The sequence below is a fragment of the Stylophora pistillata genome, chromosome 10 (assembly GCF_964205215.1).
Source record: "Stylophora pistillata chromosome 10, jaStyPist1.2, whole genome shotgun sequence".
NCBI lineage: Eukaryota > Metazoa > Cnidaria > Anthozoa > Scleractinia > Pocilloporidae > Stylophora > Stylophora pistillata.
Window position 1 is genome coordinate 12051270 of NC_142528.1, and position 25080 is coordinate 12076349.

General features: G+C 36.5%; 2 protein-coding genes across 3 annotated transcripts; one reads left to right on the top strand and one right to left on the bottom strand.

Moving 5' to 3' along the window:
* Positions 1–205: 205 nt before the first annotated feature.
* Positions 206–16860, top strand: LOC111336074 (archaemetzincin-1). Its single transcript, XM_022942104.2, is given in 6 exon segments — positions 206–389; positions 1126–1417; positions 9751–10497; positions 14934–15286; positions 16467–16507; positions 16509–16860. Coding segments are annotated over 4 exon segments (1197 nt in total). The 5' UTR covers positions 206–389; positions 1126–1417; positions 9751–10046.
* LOC148721833 (MOB kinase activator 2-like) lies at positions 16466–25076 on the bottom strand. Of its 2 annotated transcripts, XM_088734708.1 has the most exons (6): positions 24457–24704; positions 23840–24124; positions 21048–21205; positions 19577–19673; positions 18731–18861; positions 16466–17675 (listed from the first exon to the last, which is right to left on the bottom strand). In XM_088734708.1, the coding sequence occupies exons 2-6, from the start codon at positions 23875–23877 to the stop codon at positions 17362–17364; spliced, it is 738 nt and encodes a 245-aa protein (XP_088590834.1). In that variant the 5' UTR covers positions 23878–24124; positions 24457–24704; the 3' UTR covers positions 16466–17361. The 2 variants fall into 2 exon arrangements, with proteins under 2 accessions (XP_088590834.1, XP_088590835.1); XM_088734709.1 differs by lacking the exons at positions 23840–24124; positions 24457–24704 and adding an exon at positions 24937–25076.
* Between the last annotated feature and the right edge of the window lie 4 nt (positions 25077–25080).

The window sequence follows — 25080 nt, forward strand, 5'->3', positions numbered from 1 at the left end:
AGGTTGTTATGTACATAAATAATACATTGTATCTCGTACATAAATAATATCACTTAGCCTCGTTTTACCCCATGGACTTGAGCTCGCAAGTCACTTTAAATACCTCGCTTCGTTAACCAATCAGAATGCGAGATTTTATTCGATGATGCGATTCTTCAATGAGGCACTCGACGTGAAACGCTTTAATTTGAGAACAAAAAGATGAAGAGAAAGAGAGAAGGTTTCGGACATTACCTAGTTCTGAAACCAGCTTGCTATGTAATTAAAGAACACCAAATTGTCGATGGTAACGTGGAAAGAGAGCAGGAAGAAAAAAAACTAATTTCAAAGTTTATCATTATTTGATTCATGCATACTGGAGGAAGCTTCACAATCCAAACAGTGAGCAGGTGCGACACAAACTTTTAAACTTTTAAACTTTTATACTTCTTGACCGGTTTAAAATGCTTCAAAGAACTTTGATTTGGTTCGCACGGGATGTCTTCAACTGATCAAAAATCTACCAAGTTTTTTATAACTGTGAGAAAACTCTAGAAAGGTCGTAGAGTTACATGGATACGGTAGACCTTCGAGGGCATTTTTTGCACACACACAAAAAAAAATAATCGCGCTGTCTGCAGCATAACCACCATAAACATCAACGGAAAGGCTGTGAAATGCACTATCCGGCACAATTTTTTCCGTCTTAGCTTGATCTAACTGTAAACCGACTGAGTTGCGACAATTCCAAGTTTCTGCGGCCCTTAAAGTGTAAAATTGTAACAAGTCTGACTATCACGGAAATTTGGATATCGGAGTCATCCGGCATAATAACTTGTCCACAATTTAATAACTCTGGCATGCGTGGCATGCCTAGTTTCAAATGTTAGTAATGATTCCCGTAGCCATAGGCTTAAGCTTCTCGAACCCACTGCTTAGAAAACATATTCAAATGTTGTTTCCCAAGAACTGCTAAAGACTGAAATCAGTTCCTCCCTGATATGCCTGATATTACTCGTCGGTTTCCGAATTTAAGAATTACCTTTGTTCATAAGCTTAATAATAGCGTGACAATTTGTAAAGTTAATCTTTTATTTTGTATTGTACTAACTGCAGCATATAATGTTATTTTGCATTTTGTTATAGGCTGGTGTGTTGCCTAACCGGCTGTTACCGACCCAATTGAGATCACAAAGACAATGAAAAATGACAGATTTATCCGACTGTGAAACGAGATGCACATCTTGGTCATTTTACTGCTGTTAAAAATGACACCACTCGGATCAGTCGCCCGTGACTTTGATATACGGTGCAGTTTCAACTTTTCTACTCGAGAAATTGTAACAAGTCTTTCCAAGGCTCCGTGACTTCTCAAGGCAGCAGGGTTCCCTCGAGCCTACGACTTGGATGAACAGAAAAGCTGACAAAGAATTCTCAGGTAGGTTATCGCTTTCTGATAATCTTGAAAGAATTAAGTTTGATCGCGAAAATCGAAGTGTTGTGTTAGAAGGGTTGTGTTAGCCTCACTTTTAAACATAGGCAGGGCAGGCAGTTAAAGTTTGGCAGGGTTGTGTTAGCCTCACTTTTAAACATAAAAATTTTTTTATATAACGATTTGATAAAGTAAGTAAATTTTCCTAGTTTTAGTTTTCGTATGCAGAATTAAATGATAAAACAAACTGCAAACAAGCAAGTTGTAACACGTTTCTTCCATGCATAATGTGCTTTCTTTGTCTTTAAAATATTTCCTAAATTACACCCTGACACGTCACGCTATTTCTGAGAAATTCAGCGTCAAACATGCTATTTTGTCTCCACTACACAACAACTAACACAGTAGTGTAAACCAAATAAGTTTATTTAGGAAAGCCAACCGAGAACCAACCCGAGACATATACGTCGACACATTTCATGTATACAAACCATGTCTTTCTGACACCTCAATTTATCAAAAGGCTGACAAAGATCTCACTTCCATTCACCAAAACCAGGAGCCCATCACTGATGGCTCCTGCCAAAACATAGTCAAAAACACCATCAAGAACGTATCTCTGTAAGAATCAAACATCTTGGGTAATGAAAATTTTCCACCCCCTTTAAATTTTGCATGCAGTTAGGTACTGAGGAAGGATGCACAAAAATGCCCTTTTAAAAGGTTGCAGCACACTTGTTGCCATGGTAACAATGGCTGCTTGTTCGAGGTCTGGGGCCTCATTTTCATACAAAAACATCGTAAAAAAGCGTAAAATGTTTATTTCTCTATCTCAAACTAAATAAAACCTTACAGATTGGTACTTCTATCCTAAATAGCGACATTATTTTTCTTTACTTTGATGCATTCAATTTTCCCTGGGAGTTAGTGTGAACACACCAATAGGTTATTTATCTTGGTACAGTTTCGGCCATTTTTGCTGTAGGGTACAGGGAAAACGTTTGTCTAAATTTCTCCAAAAGTACGCCGATTCTGGAACTGAAACTACGTACATAGTTGGTTAAATATTCTAGTTTTTATATATGTAAAAATCTCTGCGTGCCGGTCTCTACTTTTCATAGTGGCAATTCGCGAACGAAGCTCAAAAATCAGATATTGCATAAAGTGGCAATGTTTACATCTAATGTTCTCAACAACAAACGTTTCAGACAAATGAAAAGTGAAAGATTTTGAAAGAATGTCTCCTTCTAGGCAATATGCGAAGAGAAATCTCGCCTCTGGCTTTAACATTTTGAAAAAAAAATTGGTCAACCTTCATGAAGGACTACTCGACGTAACTACAAACATGTACCTTAAATCGTGTGCATATTATCCAGATTCCGACTACTGTACCCTCTATAATGGGAATTTGAGCAATCCAAAATCCTCTGACGATATACCGTTATATTCGTCTGTCATTTGAAACCTATTAAAGTTGGCTGATCTACACGAAACTATCGTAACACCGGTCATTTGTCATAAACATGTAGGTTATCACGATGGCGTAACGCTGGCGTAACGCTGGATTTCTCCATGAAGTATCCATCAGGTCGCCCCAAAGAAGACACGAAATGGGCACCTTTCGATATTTCAGCAGATTTCCGCGCATTCTGAGGTAAAAACAACCAAAAAAGAGAGGAAATCCTTGATTGAAACCGCGGAAATACGTTTCTTAGGGCACGATACAGATACGGTACTTTACTGGTCAGCGGACACTTTAACGAAACCAAGGTGGAAAGTGAAAACTTAATTTATTATCATTAAAATGGACATTTTGTACTTAAAACATTACTCGGTTTATTCTTCCTCTTGTTTAGGCCAGTTTTTGTACTATGGGGGCCTTCAATCCTACACATGTTACAGCAGTGTACCTCAGGTTTAGAGGTAGACCTGTCTTGGCAAACTTGATACTACATTCGCTGATAACGAGTGAGATAGGATGGCCGTGCTACTTACACGAGTACCCATGTTTTGTCTTCTTCTCGACGTGTGCAACTTCAGTTCGGCTTTGGCAAAATATATAATTGAGCATAAGAACTATCCAAAAGGTGAGCCGAGTTTCCAAGCTAAGTTTACAGTATTGTTTCTAAGTTTCGCCTTTTTACGTTGTCAACCAGGCTCACGGCGAAAACATTGCAAAAGTTATCGGCATTTTGTGGTTTCTTTAAGGTTTCCGCTGACCAATAAAATACTGTATCGTGCCCTAAACAACCTATTTCCGCGGTGTCAATCAAGGTTTTCCTCTCTTTTTTGGTTGTTTTTACCTCAGAATGCGCGGAAATCTGCTGAAATATCGAAAAATGTCCATTTCTCGTCTTCTTCGGGGCAACCTGATGGAAACTTCATGGAGAAATCCAGCGTCACGCCATCTTGATAGCGTACATGTTTATTACAAATGACAGGTGTTACGATAGTTTTGTGTAGATTTCAAATGACAGACGAGTATAACGGTGTATCGTCAGAGGATTTCGGATTGTTCAAATTCCCATTAAAGAGGGTACAGTAGTCGGAATCTGGATAATATGCACACGATTTTAAGGTACGTCGAGTAGTCCTTCATGAAGGTTGATTAATTTTTTTTCCAAAATATTAAAGCTAGAGGCGAGATTTTTCTTCGCAATATTGCTTAGAAGATAACATTCTTCCAAAGTCTTCTACTTTTTATTTGTCTGAAACGTTTGTTGTTGAGAACATTGGACTGGCTCAGATTTTCTGGGCGTGTTTCAAGACTGTAAACTGTGCATAGTTCAGTTGACGGTGACCTTCAATTACAGGACAATATCCGATCTCTTTTATAAAGAGAAGATCGGGATACGAAATCGAGTTGAATCCACCTCAGCTTGGAACTGGTTGCACTTCTTGCACAGATACACCCGTATTGATCATGATTGATAGCTGCATGCGCAGGAGTGCCCATGTTTCGTCTTTATTGATAGCTCTCAGAAAGGGCGTTTCCTTCAGACATTAATCATTTGCAATTGAAGAGTTGTCAGTAATCGGATTCTGTGTTTTAAAAAGATTTCTGGGATTACTACGGGACAAACATTGTTTATTTATCTATTTATTTAATCAATATTTAAACGGGGACATCACATTTAGCATAACTAGTTTAAATAGAGCCCTGCGAAACAAAATTTGACAGTACAAAGTTTACACGTAAAACTGATAGAAAAAGTAAAACTCATTAAAAAAACATATGTACAAAGTCTACATAACTAATTAGATCTGTTTACAATTCTAAAAGTTTCAAGGCTTTCCTGCGATCTTATTGCTTTGAGCATATTATTAAAAGCGCACCCCCGATTATATCTAAAACTGCCTTCATATTTAGTGCTTTTGGCCAAAGGAAGACGAATCAAATCCCCATGCCTGGTATTATATGTATGATATTTCTCAGCTTGAGTAAAATCACTTAATAAGTAGGAAGGTGCTAAGCCGTTCACAGATTTGAAGACCAGCATTCATTTAAGATAGTCTCTACGAGACTGAAGGTTAGGCCAACCAATAATATGAACATTATCTGTTTCACTCACAGCCCTATTTAAGATGACACTCGCCGCATAAGCCGCACGCTTAGTGAGCTTATGAAGATACCCTTTAGATACAGCCCCACAACTATCCCATACAACTCAGCAATAGTCAAAAAGGGTAGTATATATCATTACGTTGTACAAAATGGTACAGGATGACTGAGGCAAGATCTTTCGTGCTCTACGCAACATTCCTAATCTAGACGAGATCTTCTTTCCCAAGTAGTTAATGTGGGACTTCCAAGAAAGTGTTGGATCCATAAAACTATTGCAAGTCGCTAGAAGGAAATATATGGCGAAAGGTAATTTCGGCGTTCAAAAAAAGATCATCGCTTTTTAGTCGCTGTTTTATCAGAAATGGATTCGGACACATTACATTCAGTAAGGTGATGCACCGCCACTGTAAGGCTTTTTTTCTTCAGGAACTTCATGCAGGCGTTTGGTGTGCAGTGGATGATGTCCTGAGCACTACCTTGCCCCCCTCGTCCTCTATTTTGGTTGGATTTGGTTGGTTAAATTCGGTAGCTCTAGTCTTATCGAATGTAATCGTTATGCGAATTAGCCAGTACAGACAAATGGAAAATGATTCTGTATTCCAACAGGTGACAGGTTCCAAACAGATCAAAATATGATGCGTTTCATTTTCGATTAAAAACCTTTTAATGTCCTTGTCCTATTGTTATTTGACTGAAGATATCCGGCTCTTTATATTTGCCTCGTTTGCAAGTCAGCTTCAACAAGTGTAAGATAGTGTTCTAAAGGAAATCGGAATTTCAAATGGAAATAAGACTAGTTTACTGAAGTAAGCGTTAGATACAGGCGTTCGGGTTAGAATAAACGCTGATACTGTAATTCATTATCCAACTGTGCTTGGTAGAGTACAAATAACGCCCAAAATGAGTACAAATATCTCACGGTATTTGTACTCCAGAGAACCAGTTAGACAGGTTTTCTCGGATCGACGAATTGGATTGAAGTTACGAAAAAAAATGGCGGACGATTTAAATCATTTTTCTGACGACGAAGAGTCGGAATGGCTTGCGAATATTGCTCCACGTTTATTAGATAAATCGAACGACGAAAAGTAGTTCGACGACGATGAAATTTCATCATTTATCGAAAAAAGTAGAAACAGCAACACAACAACGCGCCAATTCCATTCGCTTCACTTACTTTTGTCACGCACTCCCCGTAAATGAATATCCACGAAATTCGCCCTCTCTGAAATAACAATTTGGCTTGCTGGATAATAAATCTGTTATTAAACGTTTTTTTGCGTGTGTGTTTAGTATCGCTGAGTATTTTTCTTCGCTGAGTATTTTTCTTCGCTGAGTATTTTTCTTCGCTGAGTATTTTTCTTCGCTGAGTATTTTTCTTCGCTGAGTATTTTACTCGCTGTTTACTCGTAAAAATATTCAGCGATACTGCACAAGAAAACGTTTAATAAGATATAAATATTCTCATGACCAAAAGCTGTTAATAAAATGTCAGGCAAAATGAGCAAGAAATATCTTTTTATTCAAAAAAGTACTGAGATAGACCGATCAGATAGAAAAACCAACGAATTTCTTGCATTTATGACACCCTTCGTTTCGCATAATCTCACAGCCATAAAATCGAGTAGCGTTGTGTTGTAAATTCTAAAAATTGAATAATTCAAAGACAAAATCTTCGATTGAACAATACCTTGAGAACATGTCAACACTAAAAATATCATTTAAGCGGTCCAAATAATAGACGAAATGTTGCAAATCTTCACTTGAAGTAAGCAAGTTCTGTTTTCATTTCCCGGTCGTATTCCTTGTCGTAACTTACTGTGACTTGGAAGACATTTTGCACTTTTATCTTCGTTTCTAGAATCATTTCCGTAATCAGTGATGAACGAATTTTCCGTTTATGATAGAACCCAGTAAAATCACACCGTTTTGTAGTTTTTGATCACCCAAGTAGTCACGTAACACTAATTAGTATCACTCTGTTGTATGCTTGTTTACGAAATCTCCATCGCTTTTTAATCGCATTAGCTTATCCTTTGCGAGCTAAAAGGTCGATTTAGATCGCAGCCTTGTTTCTGTGTTAAAACGTTGATCGCGTGACAAAATAGCTTTGTATTTTGAAACGAATACCACAATTCAGCTCAACAAACTAGTTCGAATTTGATAAGAATCAAGTGTCAAACCTTTTCTGTGGGGATGGTTGAACGAGCTCTAATTTTTCGATATATGATCTAACCTCCCACCCCCAACTAACGTAAAAGGCCCTGGGAACGAGCTTCCTGGGAACGAGTTTCCTGGGAACGAGCTTCCTGGGAGTGCTTTTCTTCAAACTCCTCTTCTTCTTTGGCTTCGCAATTTGACCAGTGTATAAAATGAAGAAACTTAAACGTTGCAATTCATGTAAAAAAATTCTTAAAAGGGTAAAAGTGACCAGTAGAAGAAAAACACACATCATCCGAAGGCACTTCAGCTCGTCTCCTAGAGCTACAAATGTATCGCGATTCAATAAGACTCCTAGAGCAGACTTCTATATCGAATCAATTCTCAACAAGCTTCGCTCAGGGGAACTCGATGGAAAGAAAATGGATCGCGACTACTTGAGATACATTTTCGAGTTCCCCTTTTCCGTTGGTACCACACTGGATGGAGGGGAAACTTGTTACGTAAAAGTTCTTTTCAGTCCTACAGAATGCTACGACTGTGGAGAAGTTTTACCAGAAAATATGCAAACCATGTATCCTTATTAATTACAACTGATAAACTTCTCGGATCAAAGTCGTCATGATCAGTAAAATCGAGGAGAAAACTATGACAATAGACATTAGGCAATGAGAACTTTACTACATGACATGGTAGCTGAGTTTTTGGTACAAGCTTGGCCTGACAACCGTTCAGAGTTTTGACTTTTAATGTAGCTGCGATATGAGTATTAAGCTGTAAAGGCATTTCGTCATACAGGTGTAAAGAGGCTTGGAACAACTTCATCGAAATTTACGCCGCTCACGAGCTGGGGTCTAGAGTGTGTAGTGCCTGCTATCGTGATTGAAATGGTGATTAGAGCTTTTAAACAGACCGTGATGACGGCTTTAACACGTGAGAATGTAAATGTGCTTTTTAGGAGTAATCATGACTGTTACTTTGTAATTGTTCACATGACTGTGATTTTAAATCACCCCGGCTGTATTTTATTCTGTGATTCGTGTATTCGACTAAGACTATAATTTTCAATCACTCACTATAACGTGGAGAAAAACGTAATCTAGCAAAATATTTTCCAAAAGGAGATTTCGATTTTTCTTAGAAAATCTCCCCAGTATACAATCTCCAGCTTCGCTACTTTTTGCCCGAAATCATGTTAGAGCTTTAGAAAAACCAAATGAACACAATAACTGATTGTTCCCAACTCCAGACTCAGTTATACTTGACCATTTACATAGAATGCACATAAAGCATCTAAGCATTGCCTGGCTAATTTGACCGACGCAGCACAAAACCTAGCCCAACTTAATGCCAAATTATTTCAGTATAACTCTTTCAACCTGGTTTTGCCAAACTGTGATCAAAGGAAAAATCTTAGTTCTTTCACTTCCTGTAATTTTTAGCGATACCAGATAGAGCGTGCTGCAATGGAGTTTAAATCAAAGACGTGTTGAAATAAATTGGAAAATTATCAAAAGAAACTGACTTTGACGCGATGATTTACTGCAACTCCAATACTGATAGTCTTTTAGTTAATTACCTTGTCTAAATCTTCGAAGAGTGAGTCTCTTTACTATTGCAAAGGTGGTTAATCGTTAGTCTTACTACAGAGGGATGGAAGGAATGTATGTAAAGGAATAGTGTTACCTTGTTTGTACAGTGAAAGATCTCTTCAGAATAATCGTCTTCAAATGCATACTCAAAATTGTTTCGGTATTTCGCATCATTAAGCTTAAATGACATCAAATATGATAGAGGTTTTCTTCCTTAAGCATGTTGTGCATTATTTTATACTTATTCCTTGACATCAAGTTCAATCAAAGGTATTATTCTTACATGAACCACGTGTAACCAGCAGCGTAAAAATACGTATACTCAATAATTTGACGTTCCTCGTTTGAGTTATGGAAAAATGCTTTTCGATAAATAATTCTGACTTACGGTATTCCTTTACAACGATTTGCAGTCTGCTCAGACAAGAAAATTCTTTTTGATTTGAACAAGTCTGACGGGTGTCTTTATTGATATCCCTGTAGACAGACATTATGAAAGAGAGACTCTATGTATGCTATGTCCCTTTTGTTGCCATGTGCCACTGCGAGCAGTATGGCAAAATCAACTGTACGTGTATTGGTCTTCTTCATCTGAAGCCTTTAGCCTCGATGGTGTGGCGCGAGTTTGGTCATCAACCCGTGTAATTTAAGTCATTATCACTCTATCAGACAAATTTCAACAATTTGACATTGTTTACTCAGTTGATAAAACCAAATTAACTTGTACTACCCCCACCGACGCAGCCCTTAAGTTTCTTTAGAAACTCACTTTCCTTCATTCACCAAAGATGCAGTTTTCAACTGAAAAGTAGGAATCTTGAATATTCTGTTTAGATTTGTTTCATGGAGCTAAAGTAACTCTCCACTGCCATGGATTGGCATACAGAAATGCTTAGAAGATTATTCTAAATCTTAGAAGTTTTGTAAAGTATTCTACGCCTTAACAAACTTCGTGCATTCTGCTTGGACAGGAATGCTGATATAAAGCAGTTGATTAACTTTTTCCGCCTGGTGATTTTTAGGAGAAAGATGATGTCATTCAGTGATTGACCCAAGCATACTCTGAGAAAAAGAACCGTGAGTGCTCCTGATAGAAGTTGACCGTATGTCCTTTTGTCCCAGCAAGCTGTAAAATCTGAAATCTCGGGGTGAAGAGGAGCTAGGATATGCACGAGGTTGCGTCAGAAAGGAGCGCTTTCCCGCGCTGAGGACATCGTTTCCAGGGCCTTTTCGGTATTGTTTTCAAAATGGCGGCTGTACTGCTGGTTCAGAGCTTCAAGTACAGCTAGTGGCTGCTTTTGAAAGCTTGATATTTAACATGAACGGATCCAAATCGAAGCCGATTAACAGATCAGCAGTTATTGGAAAAATGAAATATTTTGATGATGGGGTACGTTCCCTTTTCAAGCTAGCGACGGATTCATGTCAAAATCTTTATCAAACATATACAGGAGGTGCCCTAGATCTGCGTGAAATTCAAACCTATCCTGAATGGAAGGTTCAAACGTGTTTCAGGAACTTGAGAAAGCATCACAGAAAGCGATCTAGACAGAGGATAATATACATATTACCTGTGCGCCCCTTTCCAAAGGTTTTGCGGACGCCAGTTGAGCATGGAAGTGTCTCCATTTTCGAGTTGATTAGGAGGTTTGTGAGTTGCTTCTTTTTCGGAATGACCGTGGTATATCTCGACGAGATTCCCGTCACAAAGGTGAATTGTAAACAGAGATTTCATCCAGACACTGGGAAACTGCAGTTGTTAGTGACAGGTTAGTAGGGTTTAAAATATGAGGTTGTATATAATTATTATTTACGTTTACAAACTGATCTTGTTAAGTCTCTCAGTTAGTAACTGCGCTACGAATGGAAAAATTATTTAGCAGGCTGTATTTCATCGCACGGCCCCGGAGAATTTGAAATTTGAAGTGCCCCTGGAAAGTAAATCAGTTTTCTACAACTTGCTTTTATAAGGACCATCTGAGGGGCTTATGGTATTGTTGTTTATAGGTTTGCATGCCACAAATGATCAACATTTGATCTTCAGGAAAATTGCATAGTGGGGTATTTAGGAAAACTTTTGAAGAGTTGGACATCTCAGATACCTGGTGCCAGAGCCTTCAGGCACCAGTTGATTCTTTGTGGCTTGGCTTAGCTCTACTCACACTAAAGAAATTTTGTAATCACATTTGGAAAGTAATCTGGAATTGCTATTGTGACCAAGATAACAACAACAACAACAATTTATTTCGCATCAGGGTGGGGGGTTACAATGATTAAAAATTACTCAAGGAAAATAAAGAAAAAGAAAAACCTTACTTAATTGACAGTGCCTGCAAGTAGCACAGGCTAATCGCAGCAGGCAGTGACAACAATTTGTTAAGAGCCTAAAGCAAATTATAAATGAAAAGATCATTACAGCTTAAGTATAAGAATAAAATGAAAAGAAAAAGAACAGCAGATAAATAAATGCACAAATATATAAAATAATTAAATTCATTAAATAAATTCATAAAAATAAGACAATATAAACATACAAAATTAGCTATTTCAGACACAAGGAGCAATTGAGGCTTGAGAAGATATCATAGGCCGCAAATTTTTTGGAGAAGAGATGCCAAATCGATATAGTTATCCTCAATGGCCAGGATATTCAGAATTGTACCATGGAGTTTTTCCTTAAACTGTTTACGAGTCAGATCACGTGTAGTGATACTCAGAGAATTCCACAGGACAGTTCCAAATCTACCAACAGAATTCTGCATGAGGTTTAATCTAGAAGGTTTAACATAAAAATTTCCAGCAGAAGCTGATCTGGTGTTATATGAGTGTATTTTTCTGGAGCAAGTAAAGGAGTCACAGAGGTTTTCCGGTTCATAATCATTCGAGACATCATGCATGAAAACAGAGACAGTTTCAAAATAGAGTAGCTCTACCGGTAGAATATTAGATGTCATAAAGAAAGGAAGAGAATGACCTCTGCATGGGAGGAAATGAATAAGGCATATGACACATTTCTGTAACACCAAAATCTTATATAAAGTTGATTTAGTAGCTTGACTCCATGCAATAAGGCCACAAGACAAATACGGGAAGATTAAAGATCTATAAAGGTTGAGGAGAACACTTTGGGGAACAAAATGTCTCAGTCTCGCAATGACGCCAATAGTTTTACTGATTTTGGTAGTAACATAATCAATTTGTGGTTTCCACGTAAGGTGACTATCAATCAAAACTCCAAGATATTTCACATATACCTTCTGTTCGAGATAAGTAGAAGAGTTAGTATTGTTGTTTATTAATTTTATTTTAACTTGATGATTAGATCTACATCCTTTGGGTTGAAAAATAACAAAGTTAGACTTCTTAACGTTAAGCATTAATTTATTGGCATTAAGCCAATTCCAGACCTTTGACAGCTTCGCTGTAACTATAGTCTCCAAAGACTTGAGACTTGAGATTGGTGTCATCAGCAAACAAATGAAATTTAAATTTCTCAGAAGCATTATAGATATCATTAACATATAGCAAAAATAACAATGGGCCAAGCACGGAGCCCTGTGGAACTCCACAAGCCACTGTTCTTTTCTCTGAAACTGTACATTCAATTTGTGTCGATTGTGTACGATTTCATAGATAGGACATAAACCAAGATATAGCTACACCTCAAATTCCAGAGTGGCCCAGTTTATAAAGTAATGCTGAGTGGTCAACTGTGTCAAAGGCTTTCTTCAGGTCAAGAAAAATTCCAGAAGAGATTAATTTCTTATCCATATTTTCCTGAATAGTGTTAACAATATCAAGAATTGAGTGTTGTGTTGAATATTTCTCTCGAAAACCGTACTGGTCCCTAAATAAAATGGTATTTTTATCAATAAAAGCTTTAAGACGTCCATACATTAGTTTTTCGAAGATACGATTGAAAAGAGAATGTAGAGAAATGGGACGATAATTACCAGGATCCGTTGGGTCATCTGATTTATAGACAGGAATAATTTTGGCATTTTTAACCGAGAGGGATATTTACCCAGTTGCACTGAATAATTGATTAAGTTAGCTATGGGTTTAGATATGAGGTGCCAAGCCAACTTTAATAGTTTTGATGGAAAAGAATATAATCCGCTAGCTTTATTAAGGGGTAACAGCAATAGAATTTCCTCTTACCTTATCAATACAATATCAAGCAGAGAAGTGATAAGAATCAAGAAAAATATCAACGAGAGGATTATTGGAGGATCAAATACTGACTTCTCCAAACTAACATCATAAGAATTGTATAGCAGACAGTAAGGAGAATTATGGATGAGATCTTGAGAGAGAGGGTTAACTTTTGGTCGCCATGATTAAGTCTTGAAATCTTTTGCCAAATTCTCAACCAATCAGATACAAAACTAAAGCCAATTTCAGCTTGGTTACTCGGGTTTTCCCATACTTTGAGAAGTTTGCTTGTTTTAGCTGGCCTATTGAGATATTCCGCTAGGTATGACATGATTGGCTATCATTACCACTCTGAAATGGTCTTGCAATGGTTAATTGCTACATGCACTTTTTAGGTTTGTGTCTAACATTAGGAGAAAGGGGAAAAGTTTCTTAAAAAGTGCTGTGTCCTTGGCTGACGTGGCGAGTGGTAGCCCTTTATCATTTGTTCTGATGAAGGGCTAATGCTGAAAAAGGTGTCAACTTTAGAATCTTTTTACGGTAGCTGATTCCGGCACATTATCAATTCAGTTGATAAAACCAAGTTATCTTGTAACGCTAGTTCTCAGCATTTTCTAATGGGGGAGCATATTATCTAATGTTGAAAAAAGTGTCAGCTTTGGAATCTTTCTACTGTGGCCAATTCACATAATCAACTCAATTGATGAAACCAAATTATTTTATGACACTAGTTCCCAGTAGTTTCTAATAGGGGAGTATATTGTTATCCAATGCTAAAAAAAAGTCTCAGCTTTAGAATCTCTCTTTGGTGGCTAATTTATATTATCAACTCAGTTGATAAAACCAAATAATCTTGTAACACTAGTTCTCAGCTCTTTCTATTGGGGGGATATATTGCTATCCAGTCAATAGGAATCATGAGCTCAGACAAAAAACAGTTGCATTAGCAGTCTATTCACTTTGAAATGTAATAACAAAGTATTTATTATTTTTCTTTCAGTACAGTCACTTTCTTTGTGGATTGCAACGTTCTGATTGCTTAAGGCTGGTTTTCACTTGCGACAGAGTTGTAGTCGGAGTCGTAATCAGAAGCGTGGAGCGATACGATCTTGTGAAAATCAAACCGACAGGGTCGGAAGCAGAGCACCGATTCTGCCTATGACTCCGTCGCTTACGATCTAGTGAAAACTGCATTGTTGGAGTCGGAAGCGGAAGCAGAAGAATAAACCAATCACAATCCTTGATTCCATCTTTCCAAAATGCACAAATAGCCGTAACAAAGTTAAACGTGTGAGCTTGACGGTAAAATTACGAAATTAAAAGTTAAAATACTCGAACTGAACCTACCGAAAGTACGATTCACGATCAGCAAGTCGTAGTTCGCTGACAAGGTTAGCATACTCTTCCTAGGCTGCTCGACGTCGATAGATATCACGAACCCAAATTTGGTTTCTTTTTCGAACAAGATTATTCCTGCATTGTCTCTGCCTGCGCAAAATAATGATTAATAAGAGCCAAAGTTGCTCTTTGTCCTCCATGTTGTCTTTGGCGCCAAAATTTGTACTTTCGCGGGCCTGGAATCGAGCAATGTGTTTGGTTTATTCTTCCGCTTCCGCTTCCGACTCCGACAATGCAGTTTTCACTGGATCGTAAACGACAGAGTCATAAGCGGAATCGGAAGAAAATGGGAATGTTCTGATTCTTCCGACTCCAATTCTGTCGAGCTTATGACTGCGCTTACGACTCCGTTTTTTTATTTTCACCAGGTCACAAGCACTCTTACGACTCCGACTCTGACTCCGTCACTAATGAAAACCAGCCTTTATTGCTGGCCTTCTTCCAGTGATGAAGTTGATTGGTCATGCTGTTGAATGCATGATAAGTTGCCTCATAACTAGTAGCTTCATGATTTAACAAGGACTGCAATCTAAAAGTTGAAATGTTACAATCCATATGGGAATTGACTTTGTCATGCAGCAACCAATGAGTACTTTTTTGTACTATATCTAATAAACATGAATGATCACAAACTTTTTTATTCTAATTTCAGATGTGATGCAGTACTTGAAAACTAATCTCCCTGCTGATGGTTACTGCATCATTGGTCTTACCTGGGTGGATCTTTACCCTGGTGAGGATTGGAACTTTGTTCTTGGAGAATCATCATGTGAGGATGGTTGTGCTGTGGTTAGCTTTGGCCATTTTGAGCCACAGTTCCACCACAATAGACATTTAAATGATACAACAGGTCAGAATATTGCAGGAGGGCATTGTGACAAAGCTGATAGAACAGTGCCCCAAGTCCTCTTAGAAGAGAATGAGTGAAGTGATGTAAACTTTTACCTGGAAGATTTTGCAGATATAGAAATTGTCAGTAAGGAGATGATTTGGAGACTTTTTAGGGTAAGGAGTTCAAAGATAAATATATGCTGCTGGAACACTGATTGGTAAAGATAAAATCTGTACTCAAGCTAGGTGATTTACTCAGCCAAAGCTTATCCCAGTGTTCCCAGCACAAAGTAACTATAGGTAATTTCACCACTTTCACCCTGGATGGGATGCTAGTACATATATCCAAGAAATTATAAATTTTCTGGGCCTAAACCAACTCTTTTCTTGATAAGTGAGCACAGTCTTTGTAAGTTACACATACACAAACATGATTTCTATAGGTCCTGGGTCTGTGAGAGTACATGTTTGGGTTGGTGAAACATGCCGTGAAACTCAGAAAATCATGAACAGTAAAGTTTAATTCTGACTGATCAACAGTATATTGAAAAGCAAGCAGACCTCAACATCACTAACTTAAATTGCTGCTAGTACTAGTGGTTTAGTTTTCTTATGCCTGAAGGCTTTGTTCTTTTTGTTTTTTTGTTTTTAATTTAATAAATTTTACAGCATTTTCTTACATTTATATACAAAATAGAAATTAAGAAAGAAATAGAAAAATAATAAAAAAAGAGAAAAAGGCACACACACACACTTTATTCTTGAAGTGCAAACTTTAACTCCATGAATATTTCTGATGTTCAGGATTGTCTGATTTTTGCTACACTGTAAATCACGATGCAGTAGGCAAAAGATTTTCAGTGAAAAACCATAACAAAAGTATTAAAGCTTATTAAAAACTTACTAATGGCCATTACATAAACTTCATGTTTAAGGGTGAGGAAGGGGGTGACTATGATCCCATTTTGCACACAAATTTTTTTAGAAAAATTCAGGTGTCCTGTCAACAGTATTTCATGCATCACATCCAGAAAGGAAAACTTCAAATCTTACCTTACCTTCCTGTAAAATTCACACATCACCTATTGGTTTTAGGCTTACATGATTCTGCATTACCTGTAAACTCTTTGCTCCCCTCTCATAACCTAAATTCCCCATTTCAAAAATGAGTGGGGGAGTGGGTCGAGTTTGCTGTGCAAGTTAGTCTGGGATTGTTACTCAGGGCACAGATCTATAGTAAACAAAGATTTTCAAATGGGGAATTTGAATTCAGTCTCAGAGAGCATGTGGAACATATTTTAAGCTATACTGTCATCTTCTTTGCTATAGTTATCAATTTTGTTTTTTTCTTCAGGTATCAAGTCATGAAATATGTCATGTGTTTGGAATGGCTCACTTCATATTTTGCATGTGCTATGAATGAAAGTAAGTCAGTGCTCCAAGCAGAAAATCAACCCTTATTCCTTTGTCCAGTCTGTTTGCGTAAACTACAAAAAGCTGTTGGCTTTGATATTGTGGAAAGGTACACTGGCTCATGTATCCTTCTGGATTACGTCATGAAAGAAATACTTTCTAAAGAAGACAGTTATTGCCACAGTGGGGACACATCAGTACAAGACGCTGTTTGCAAGTCAAAAGGGGACCATGGAGATAACAGATATCTGACCATTACTCGATGTATAAGATTCAACAAGGCAACACACAGCATTCCAGTTTCAAACCAGCCAATACCTGTTTCCAATTGCTAACTTGAACTTCATTAAGTTCAATTACTCACAGTCATTTGAACAAGATCTGATTTACCTTGACCCAACTTTATCAGTCCTTTACTATCAGCTAAATCAAACCTCTCTAACTAAAACCATTTTTATTTCCCTCGGGAGTTCAAGTTTGGCGGGTTCTACTACATTTCATTTCCACTTAAGGCAACAAAGTTTAACTTTGAAGATAATTTTTATAATTTAATGACAAGTGGAGGTTTCCTTTAAAACCAAACTCTAAGAATTGGCAGAACATACAATAAGAAATGTATACTAGACAGTTAAAGGGTAAAAAATTATTAAGATCTTGAGAGAGAAGGATGAAGTCTACCATATAGTTATAATTATCACTCGAAAGTGGCCAATTTTAAAGATACATGTCTAATGCCAAAAAATAACACATATTAGAATTAAATTAAAACTTGAAGCAACTTTTGTTTCTTGGATTTTCACAAAATATGACCACCACCAATTGGGAAAATATTATATTTACTTAATAATGACAGATCTCTTATTTAAAATACATACAGCTGTACTTGTACAACATATTTTTAAAAAATAACTTTGTTTTATTAAACCCATTGCTTGAAGAAGGTCATCCAATGGTGCAGTTTCCTTTGGATCCAACAAGTTAAATTCTTGGTGATACAAAAACAAGTTCATCAAAACTGTATTTATATGAGAATGCAGTTCATGGTTTAATAAGTCATTGAAGTGTGCATAGTACATGTGGGCCAACACATGAAATAGAAGCTTGAAAATTTTCCGCACAGTTTTCATAAATGTTGGTGGAAATGTCAGACCTGTTGAAGGAGGATAAAAAGAAGGAAGTGTTATTTTCAAGAAAAAGTGTATTTTAGTGAACAGCAAGGTTTGTTATCTTATGTTTTTTTCTTGTTCAATTGATCCCTAGAATCTGCATCAAACAATATTTTTTGTATCATCATTTTTCCTAATATCACTGGGAAGTAACTTGAAACTATTGATGGGAAGAATGTTTGCTGGGAAAATGGACATTTTTGTAAAATTATGCAAATTTCCTTCTTGAGGCAAACCAGTGAAAAAAGTACATGTAAAGAACTAGATAATTAAGTCCACATCCAAATTAAAATTTTCAGCATTATTTTAAATTTGCCTGAAATTTGATAAAGGTTGGATTTTTTAACCTGCCCTTCAATTGTAACAATGCAAGTCGGTACAGCTCATTCATTATTCATTGGCAGATTGTAAAATTTATTTTGTTGTAATCTGAGCCACTCTTTCACCCTTTACACCCTACAATCATTATACATATTCTCCATACAGCTCTATACATTTACCAGGAAAATTTGTTTAACAGTCTAGAACCTGTAAAAGTGTAGTGGGATCATCTGGGTGAGTGTAGTCCAAACCTAAGGACTGTTGTTGGTAGTGGTGACTGACATTTTGACAACCTGTGCAGAAGTCATCAAGTGACATAAGATGGTCATCACAACCGACTTACAGCTGTAAGAATCAACAGCCAATAACATCACAGCAAAACTGACCAATCATTTTACGTGAACTGGACTAAGAACATTCTACTGAAAAAAACTATTCACTTGAATCTGATGACTTCTGCACAGGTTGTTGAAATGTCATTCACCACCACCGACAACAGTCCTTCTCAGGACTACACTCACCCGGACGATCACACTACACTCTTACACGTTACCCCCCCCCCCCCCACCCCCGGGTTCTAACCATTCACTGAATCTAAACCCCTTTTAGTTGGTGATCATTTCCTTTATTCTCTTGACCTTAATGTTTGATTCAACAGCAATACTGTAGAGAGAAATAAGATGCTAATCACTCTTAGGGGTTTAAGGATTACACTTACCATATTTTGTTGGAAACACAGCATTGTCATGAAGATACTTTTGACATGTCATTACAAAATCAATGTACTGTGGTGCTGAGACATTTGTTTTGGTACTTTTCTTTCCCTTGTCATCATGCCAAAAGTAAGTTCTAAAAAATCAGTTGAGATGAGAAATATTGCTTAAAATGTACAACATACTCTGATCATTCAAGCAAGAGCATAATACTCAAAAATACTGTTGTCAATGAAAATTATCCATGTTTCAACATTGTAAACAAAAGTCACTGTCAGAGATATGTACAAGGCTCACAAAGTTGTTTGTCAGTCAAATGCTATTAGACAGTCTGGTTCCTGAAAACTGATTGGTCAACTTTGCAGTGATCCTGTTGGTTACAAGACTCTTGAAAAGCAGCCTTAAGTGAGTTGTGATTGATAAGTTGACTCTGATCTTCATGAATAAACGCTGATAGTTTCGAAAGAAACTGTTTGGGGCTGCGTCAGTGGGAATAATTTGGATATATCAACAAAGTTGAAGAGGTAAATTGGCCACCGTAACGATTCCAAAAACTGACGTTTCGAGCGTTAGCCCTTCGTCGGAGCGAAGGGTTAACGCTCGAAACGTCAGCTTTTGGAATCGTTACGGTGGTCAACTTACCACTTCAACTTTGTTGATATATCCAAATTATTCTAATCTTCATGTACCAGTTAAAGAGGCACTAAAGTTACGTCACTCCACTTGGCTCATAGAAAATGAATGGTCATACCTGAGGTTTTTCAATAACCATACTTAAATTGTAAGACAATTATTAATACAGTACATATACATAATATGTGGACTGAATTTAAAGGACTCATCTAACTTACAAAGAACCAGGTGCTGAAATGGTAGGACAGGCTGTTGCGGTACATCTCTCACTTACACTTCCATACAATAAGTCAATTTGGTTAAAGAAGGCCAAAGCTACAAATAGGATTTAAAAAAAGGCATTTCTATTGTTAACCTTTCTCTTTTCTGTATAGTTTTAGATATGCTTTTACTTATCAGATTATTAGACTTTGAATCTGTTCAGATTTGACTCCGTTATTTATAGTTTTCCAGACGCTTTGACAAAAAAAAAGGGGTAGATGTGAGCTGAAAGTGAGTTATTTTGGATCGTTTTTTACGCTGTTAATATTTTGTATTGTAGAGGATTTTACGGAAATTATTGCTAAATAAAATTATTATTTCTATTGTTAATTCATACGTAAATAAAAGTCAGCATTATTGACTGAAACAGGTCATTCTGAAATAAGAACCTACAATTGGTAGCTCACATAGGGTTCTAGATCTTGTACTTTTTCAGGAACCCAATTCAAGGACTTAAAGGACTTTTTACGTCATTCTCAAGGACCTAGCTTCTCAAATTCAAGGACGTTTTGCATTAAATAGGAGCTAACAGAAATAAAAAAGATTGCATGCAGGACCAGCCAAAAAATCCAACGAGCGTGACTTCAAACATGCACATCAGAGGGATTATGTGCTAGGTAACCAAGGTTAATTTCAGTGCACTAATCAGGTAGAAAATAAATAAAAATCTCATGTCAAACATCATAATTGGAAGTGAGATTTGAAAGGAAAACTTGTTCCCATGAGTTGTGCTAGAAACTTGCACTTTCAACACCAAAAACAAAAGAAAACTTCAACTTTGATTCATCTGCACTTATCTTCAAGGACTTTTCAAAACTTTTCAAGGACCTGAGTCTAAATTCAAGGGTTTTCAAGTCCTTGAAAAGAAAAAATTAAATTCATGGACTTTTAAGTACTTCCAAGGAGCACGGGAACCCTGCTCACATTTCATACACCTCTGAAAAAAGGTAAGCCTAACTTAAAATTCTTTTTTAAAAATTAACTACATGTACATGTAAACAAGCATTATAGGTCTTGTTTTAGAGTGAACATTTGCTTATTGTTGAACATGCTGACAGGGTTTGGTGGGGATTGTTTACAACAGTACTGTAATGAAAAGAATTGTAGTCTGGCCTACCATATGGAAAGTGGTCTACAGAGTTTTAAATTACAGTCAAACCATGAGAACTGCAAAATGACGTAACATTGAGATGTGTTGGGGATGTTTGATGTCTGATTAAAAATCACACACAAGAACAGGACACACAAGAAAACCAGGAAACCACAAAATGATAAATTTTACTGCTTGATGGAGTTAAGTTTTCTTGTGTCTGAGATTGTTCTTCTCAAGCCAACGTCATTCCAGAAATATCTCCAGCGTTAATGTTTTCTTGTAGTTATCTCGGAGTTTAACCCTTCAATCAGAGCACAATCTATGGTGATGCTTACTGTTTGATGCAAGCCATTCATTAAGGTCAATACTTGGTGGGAGAGACACAAGTTCTTTGACTTCTGATATTTCTCTGATAAAACTGTTAACATACTGCTCCTCTAAGTAAGGTTTGTTCTCCTTCACTTCTGGTTCAGCAGGCTTTTTCTTCCCCTTCCTTTAAAAGAGGAGTAACAATTGAGGTTAAGAATGACACCTACACTTTTTATGCTCAATTGTACCAATGATCCTGAAGGCTCTGGAACACAATAAACAACAAAAATGCAAATGGTCTACAAGGAAGTTGCTCCTAGCTGGACATAACCTTTTAACTCCAAAGAGCTGATTTTCAATTCTCTCTTCTATAGCTGCAACACAAATCCTTATAAATCAGTTATGAGAATTTGGTGTCAGATCAAGAAAACAACTTCTACCTGATAAGTAGGAGTACTCTCATCACTTGTTTGCTGGATAATGAAGGGGTTTTGTAAGGAAAAGTTACATCTTTATCAACTCTGGGAGTTAAAGGGTTTATGTGCTATTTCCGAAAAAAAATTGCTATGCCTCATATTTGGTAAACTCTGACCTCAATGACTCCTTCACTGAAGAAGAACAGTTGGAAAACACAATATCAGAAACAAAAAGATTTCAACAGACCAAAAGTGAAAAGGGAAGCAAAAATTCAAAAATAAAGATGAGTCAGTAAATATTCAACTTTAGGCATTTTTTGTCTCTTAAGAATAAACCAGTCTAAGTAACACCATTTCTTCAATTTAAAACAATATATGCATAGTGCACACAAGAATTGGTGGGAAAATTTTAAACATAATAATATACATGAAAAAAATTACTCAGTTCTGATTGGTTAAGATAAATGCAGTTTTCAGGTAATTTAGTGCTGAAGAGAGTTAATTCAGTGCAGAAGAGGGTCAATTCAGTGCAAAAAAAGTAACAGACCAGACATTCTGATTGGTCAATAATCAAACAAACTCACAGAATTACCAAACTCACTGAACAATTCCTTGAATTGTTTGGCCTGATGTTGAACTTATTTTGCACCTTAAAGATGTGAAAATTTCATTTTATCATATTGTTTTGATTGTACGTGGTTGTTTTGACCAAACACACAATGTCACTTGCAGGGTTTGAATAATTTATTTATGCATGTGATGTGCGCACTTTTCTTCTGCATAATTATGATAAGCTACCTTGTATTTTTTCATGTATGTTATTAATACATAATCACATGATTTTTTTCGTGCAATTTAACTTAGTCTTTGAAAAAAATTTACATGTACTTATTTATTCCAAATTGCACTCCAAATCATGTGGTAACAAATATGTCCATACTCTGATTACAAATAAAGCTCAACATCAATATGCAATTATAGAAATTGAATATTTTGTAACATTAGCACAAAATAAAACTGCAATATGAAATGACCTTGCAAAATATTATCAGTCAATCAATGGAAACTCCTAATGTGCATATCAAAGATAATCTATTCAAAAAGGGTTCTTATATCCATATCCATCAATGTATATATGCATACAAGTGTATTAATGGCAAAATTAATAATTCTTTGGACATTGTAAGAAAGAGTGATATGCACTCCCACAATACGCGCAATAACGATACTATAAAGCTCCCCAAAATCAAATACAATTCGGGAAAACATCATTCCCAGTATCACTGTTTCAAAGACTTTAATGAGTTAGAGAGAACTGTAAGAAACTCAGTAAGTTTGCCTATTTTAAAGAAGTGTCTCTTTTCTGCTTTTTCTAACTAAGTATCTTTTTTTAAATTAATCTTTGCAGTGTATATGTTGTAATCATTTTTATATTTCGATTTTAGCTCAAGTTTTTATATTTCAATTTTAGCTCAAATTTTTTATATTTTAATTGTATTTTTATATAACACACATCTAGTATTTAGGACCTCTATGTAAACCCCTATTGTGATGGAGCTTCCTACTAAAAGATTGTTATTATTATTACTATCCATCATCCAATACTTTCTAAACTTTTTGCAAATACAAAGGTAAATCATTCCTGTATTTTTCATAAATGTTATTTCCTGGTGTAACTTCACACGGATTAATCATCTACCTTCACCTATGGTTGTTTTTGAACAAAAACCCTTTCAACATTATACAGCATGATCCTAATCAGTACTTTGTTTTGAACAATGCACAGGACTGCTCTACAGCAATTGATGGATTTTTGACATTCTTTTCTTTCTTTTTGTCTTTTCATCTATGTCACTGTAGGGATAATCTATTTAAAAAGGCCTCTACAGAAAATGCTGGCCTCGCCTCTAAATAAAAATTGAAAACTTCAAGTAAATTAGACATACACTATAAGATCTAATAGCTATTTCATGGTTAGACGTCATAATTGATCTCTGCCCATGTTTACTTTAACTTACAATGCATGTCTAATTAATATAGAACTGATATATAAATTATGTCTCCTGAATTTTTATCTCAGCGCCACAGTCGCTTCTTGTTAGAACAGCATGCAAATCATTTCCAAACAGAAGCCAACATAACTTCCTTCTCGTTTCAAAATAGACTGATATATAGCACCTGTAAATGTTGTTGTAATTGAAGATCGCTACAATTTTAAGTTTTTAGGCTTGAATTCGTCAATATTCTAGTGTAAGTACAACGTCTGGAGAACCAATTCAACATTTGAGCCACAAAACAAAAAATTGACTTAGACACTGTTTCTAAAGAAATCTAGATGTTCATTAAGACATTCCAATAGGAAAAAAGGTTCACTTGACGATATTTGGTAAATTGATACGAACCGTAACGATATATTCGTGTTCAGTCTCCATTGCAGCATCGGTTCTATCGGCTATTCCTTGTTCCATTTCTGTTATATCTCCTGCTGCACTTGGTAGTGATTCCACTTCTATCTTTTGCTTTTTAAACTTTTGCAGGCTATTATCTGGACGTCCTTCATGTTCTTTAGTCCATTTAAAAATCGACGGGACAGCTCCTTGCTTCAGTCGAACCCTTCCTGTCAACGTGTATTCAATGTCACCCGGCTTGAAATGATCAGAACATACCAGTGTCGAATTTTTCTTTATCTAAAAAAGAGCAAAAATAACTATCTATAAACAGTATTTAACACAGCAACAGAAACAGTACTCAGAAACTTCAGACAATCAGAGAAAATTTTCCCGCGAGTTGCCATAATATAAACAAATAGACCGGTCCACGTGTGGTTGGTATGTTTTTTACTTTTTGTCGAAATTACTACATATTTCAGCCCCAATATACATAAAATCAATCGCAATTTCTAATTCCATAATAATCAAACCAAGGAAAAAAGAATAACTCGCGATTTTTCTGTTTAACAGCGGAATCACAACTACACGTGTGTAGTAGTCATCGCTGAGACTATATTGTACTAACTTACCTTGAATAGCGGCCCAGGATCTCGTTTTATAGCGATAATCCACTCTTTTTTCTTTTCTTTCTTGGAAGGGAAGTTGAAGAAGTATTTATCCTTACCATTTTCATAGCGTTTATCATTCCTACATAAGTTTACACAGCAGTGGTAGTTAGACATATTTACAGAGAAAACACCGTGACCTTATTATCTTTGCACGCCCAGCCTCGTTTTGATGTATCTCAAATCCAACATGGCGGCAACGTGATATCACCGTATTCCAAGAGAACGGGTTATCGAGTCACCGCGCCGCACATTCATTCACTTTCTTGAGGTCTTTCCGTGTAGATTTTACATAAGTAATTTCCTGTCATTTGATTCACTGACAAGTAAACACTATTTCAGTTTCTTTGTTTCATAATTATTGCACAGACCGCACCCAACATGACCGCGGAAGAAAAGTAAAGAAGACACGAGATCAACACACAACACCGGCTTACGACTCACCCCATCAACCAATCCATGTTTCTGGAGAGCTGAACGGGCAGTTTTATATAGCTCACACATTTGAAGAGTCTTCCAGCCAGATGCTTTCACTATATCGCTTTCAACAGTGAGTTAAATGGCTGTAAGACTGCGCAAACTTTTTGT

What these genes read in the sequence shown, in the direction of transcription:
- LOC148721833 (XM_088734708.1), bottom strand. Translation starts at nt 23,877, where the DNA reads ATGCTGCAATGGAGACTGAACACGAATATATCGTTACG. An exon ending in TGAATGGCTTGCATCAAACA is followed by an intron (nt 19,674 to 21,047) that starts GTAAGCATCACC and finishes TCCTATTTGTAG; the next exon opens with CTTTGGCCTTCTTTAACCAA. An exon ending in ATTTCAGCACCTGGTTCTTT is followed by an intron (nt 18,862 to 19,576) that starts GTAAGTTAGATG and finishes CTGATTTTTTAG; the next exon opens with AACTTACTTTTGGCATGATG.